Source organism: Nicotiana sylvestris, chromosome 4, assembly GCF_000393655.2.
Source record: "Nicotiana sylvestris chromosome 4, ASM39365v2, whole genome shotgun sequence".
In the NCBI taxonomy this organism is placed as follows: Eukaryota; Viridiplantae; Streptophyta; class Magnoliopsida; order Solanales; family Solanaceae; genus Nicotiana; species Nicotiana sylvestris.
In genome coordinates, this window is record NC_091060.1 from 149,226,733 (window position 1) to 149,231,180 (window position 4,448).

General features: G+C 37.6%; 1 protein-coding gene across 1 annotated transcript; it reads right to left on the minus strand.

Moving 5' to 3' along the window:
* Positions 1–1,240: 1,240 nt before the first annotated feature.
* LOC104230604 (U-box domain-containing protein 30-like) lies at positions 1,241–3,854 on the minus strand. The gene has a single exon (XM_009783458.2). It carries the CDS (start codon positions 3,226–3,228, stop codon positions 1,876–1,878), a length of 1,353 nt encoding a protein of 450 aa, XP_009781760.1. The 5' UTR covers positions 3,229–3,854; the 3' UTR covers positions 1,241–1,875.
* Between the last annotated feature and the right edge of the window lie 594 nt (positions 3,855–4,448).

The following is a 4,448-nucleotide window of genomic DNA, read 5'->3' on the forward strand; positions in this document are numbered from 1 at the left end:
CAGTAGTAGTATGCTTTTCTCAGCAAATTTTCCTTACTTTTAAGTCCTTAGATCTCAGTCAAAGTTCCTAATTTGCAATGCCAACAAATAAGTACTTCTCACTAACTTGTCTCCTCCTCTTCTTTTAAGGTAAGCTATTTGTCCGTGCACTTTTCAACCCCCTCTCCTTCTCCTTTTTTATCTATTTCCTATTCTTGGTCCAAGATAAGAGTACGTGGGGGGTGTCTTTATATTTGCATCAAAGTTGAAGCCATGAAGCAAAACCCTTGAATACACTTCCAACAAGTATAAAATACCTTATCTGCACGTGCTTCCAAATCTTGAAACTCATAGTTTTGACCATTTGAACAAGTTTTGATAACTCCAAGAATGACAATTTCTCGTAGTCATATGATGTGTACTTAAGTGGTTTTTCTCTAGTACATATCAAGTGTCCGGACGTAACTGATAAAGTCATTGATGTTATTGATCAGAAAATCACGGGTTCGAGCTATGAAAACAATTTCTTGCAGAAATATAAGGTAAGACTGCGTATAATGGACCCTTTTCCCGCATTCTACACATAACAGGAGCTTAGTGCACCGAGATGCCTCTGTATCGCGTACCCATTTTCTTAACCAATTAAGTAGGCATGTTTAAACCAGGGACCAAAGACCATATAACTAGTTAGAGCAAAAAGCTTTGAAACTTAAGAGGTTTTTCTTAATTCCGTATGCAGCATGAAAACCATGATAGAGACTCCAGGGAAGTGCTATTTTTTGTTGTCTAGAGCTATTATTACAAGAAAGACTTTAATAGGAAGTTGAAAGTTCAGTTGAAACCCTCTTTACACTTTTGTCCTCTCTATCCATTCTTACACCCCAAACAAGCTAGAAAGAACAGGCCAGCATTTCCAATCAGCAACACAGCAACTCTTTCAAACAAAGATCAATAAAAAAAGGCAGCCCAGTGCATTAAGCTCCTGCTACACATGGGGTCCGGATCACAAGAGTCTATTGTATGCAACCTTATCCTGCATTTATCCAACAAATGTACCACTACCCTCAAAGAACAACAATTTCTAACATTCATAACTGCTCATTGCAACAGAGATGATAGAACATACACAAGTAAATCTTGAAAGTTCACAAAGGGGAAAGGGTGAATAATCACTTGAAACCAGTACAACATTAAAAAGAAGCAGAGTAGATGAGACATAAGAAGTAAAAGCTAGGAATGCAATTGGTCATTCAGAAAACAATTGAGAAGGAAAAATTGAATCCATTGTGAATGCTGATTTCATATTGGAAATGTTGCTTTTTACAAATGAAGATCTCCACTAAGAAAAAAAAAAAAAAAAGAACTCCCGAGTGAAACGTTCCGATTGACTTGAGCAAAGAAGTGAAAGTCATTTAAGGACTTCTAAAAATAATTGGGGAAATTTGGGAATTGGGATCAACTCGGAAAATCCCACAAGAAATGTGTGCAATTACAATTTCAAACGCTAGCTTTGCTGGACAATTCTTCCCCATTTTCCACCTCCCACCATTTTACATAGCAAATAGGATATATAGCATTCTATTGTAGCAACAAGGCAATCAAATCAGCAGTCTAACTGGCTACAAAGATTTGAAGAATCGATTGTGTGCCATACGTTATTGGAAAACCTCAGCGGAAAGATCAATCGAAAGGCACCGAACCATAGTCTGATATAAGCATTTTGTCTATAATGCACATTATGAAGCCTTTTTCATGAGAGCTAAAGCTCTTTAATATGTACAAGTAGCAGGTACCTCCTTGCCCAATTATGCAGATTCCGCGAGCTGTTGAGCACCTTGCCCTTACGGGGGTAGAGAACAAAATCAGTTGACGCGTATGACCAACACCATGTTACCCTCATTGCATTGTTTTTGTAAGCCTACACTTGGAAATGAACATGGTCTCTGAGTAATTTAGACTGCATAGTTTCAAGAGCTCAGCAGACCGTTGCTTCAACACCGGATTGCATCCACTTTGAATAACAAGCAACAATTTGGCTGCTAGACCTGCCTCAACAGCCACAGATGCACATTTTTCCGGGGCAAGCTTGCAGACTGCCCCTAGAATCGATAATGCAAATTGAGTACAGCTTTCTGATACCTTCATGAGCAATTTGACCACGTTCGGAATGGTGCTACGACAATCCATCAACGCCAATGCACCCTCTGGTAGGGTAGACAAAGCTTCAAGGATAACCAAGGCTAATTCTAAACATTCAGCATTCAAGTTGGGCAATACTTCCACCAATTGAGGGATTGCCCCAATACCAACAATCGAATTCCTAAGCGATTCGTGTGATGAAATCAGTTTGAGCAATCTCAGACCAGACAAAACCCCATTTGGGTGTCTCTTATCTTTTATTAGTCTCAGTAATCCTACCAAAAGACTCAAGCTTGATAGAACTTCCCACTCTGAATCCTTCCCCTCCATCAACATTTCGAGCAATTTCGTGCAATTTATCTTGGTATCAATGGATCCCTCATTCAAGGTATCCACCATAAGGGAAATTTTATTGGGTTGCATCAAATTAGCCTTCCCATCTGAGTTCAGATCCAAGTGTACCAAAATCCCAATTGCCTCAGAAGCCACAACATGTTTAGTGAAAGGACCTAACAGTGAAGTAATCAAACTAACACCACTGTTTTCAGCCACTGTTTTCTTGGCTGAATCATGGGCAGTGACAACTTGTCTTAGCTCTTTCAAAGCTGAAACTCTAGTCTCACCCTTAACCTTTTTCAATGTCTCTAAAATCTCCAAAACCCTTCCTTGCACATCCTCTGACCTCTTTTTCATAGCCAAATACTTTTGAGAAAACCAACTGTAAATCAGCTGGTGAAGAGTATTGTTAGGAGTGATTGAATCATCCCACAACTCTTGCATTGTGGTGGGACAAGTAAAATGCCCCAAAGAGAACCATTTGAGAATATTAGACCTCTCATATGTTTGTCCTGTGCAAAGAGTAACTGGATCTTGCATGGGCTCCAATGAAATTGGACAAATGAAAACTGAAGGAACTTCAATTGAATCAAGCTCCTCAATCATTTTCTTAAGACTCAATTTCTTTTCTATTGCACCACTATGAATTATCACAACCCCACCTCCACCACCCAAAATCCCATCCTTAACAGCAGTTTCCAGATCCAAAACCTGCCCACCTCCCCCAACATCATACTCCTCACCCCTCCCTCTAGATGGCTGATACATAGGCATTTTTGCTGACCCCCCAAAAAAAAAAAAATAACAAGAATATTTCTATTTCTAAGGGGTGTGTTTCAAAGCAGCAGCATTTAGAGGGCAAACATGAAGCGTGTGGATGAAAAAAGAGAAAAGGAAAAGAACAGTCTTTGCACTCTTTTGTCTTCTCTCTTTATCTTTCATTGACAATTACAAGCAGGATTTGACAGCAAGGGGGGACATCTCTTTCTTTTCTCTTTTTTTCCTTTTATCTCAACTCTTTTTCTCTGGTCAAAAGAGCCATAGTGCTCATTTTCACCATCATTATCATCATCAAACAACACTATAAGGATCTTTTTTTGCAACAATAGCCCCTTCTCAATCACCAAACCTATACACTTTTCTCACTTACTGTTCAACCTCTAAAAGATTGAAATCATTCCAATCTACAAATCAACAACAAAATAATACCAATAAAGAAGCAATCAAATCCAACAAAGAAAATCTCGACTGAAAAACAAATTCCCCAAAATTAGCACCAAAAACTCTCCAAGATTTAAACTTTACAAGTTTCAGATCAGGGAAAAAAGAGAGAAAAATGGAAGAGGAGTTAAAGAGAAACCTTACCCAAAAATGAGAGAGAGAATAAAAGGGGAAAAAAGGGAAGAACAGCTACCTCTTTAGAGTTTAGAGTGTGTGCCCCCTACCCCCCCCCCCCTCCCGCACCCCCGATGGATATGGGTCAAGTTATACCTGGAAACCCTACAAAAACAGTTTTTTAAATATTTTATCTTTTCTAATTTTTTTAAATAATAGAATATACTCCGCTTCATTTTACTAACTTTTAATTTTTTGACGTTATGTTGTTAGTAACTTTAATCATTCAATTGTGTTTTATATAAACATTCAATATTTGCTTAGACTATATAAATCTTTATTTTTTCGTTTAAGCACTACTTATATGTATTAAGTATCATTTAGTTTGGATTTGATATAAATTAAATAATTTTAATTTCATTTTGAGTTAACTTTATATACAAAAAGGAATAATGAAAGTATTATAGGGTTTATTTTGAAAAGCAAAAAATAAAGTTACCGACTATAGGCGGTAATTTGACCAGAGAAGCTCGTGGACCACACGTGTATGGTGGTCCAAACTCCGATGCCACCGAAATATCCGGTTTTTAATTTATTTTCTTATTTATTCTAGGGTAAAGAAAATGGAATATTATTACTACAAGTTTGATGTAGTAGTA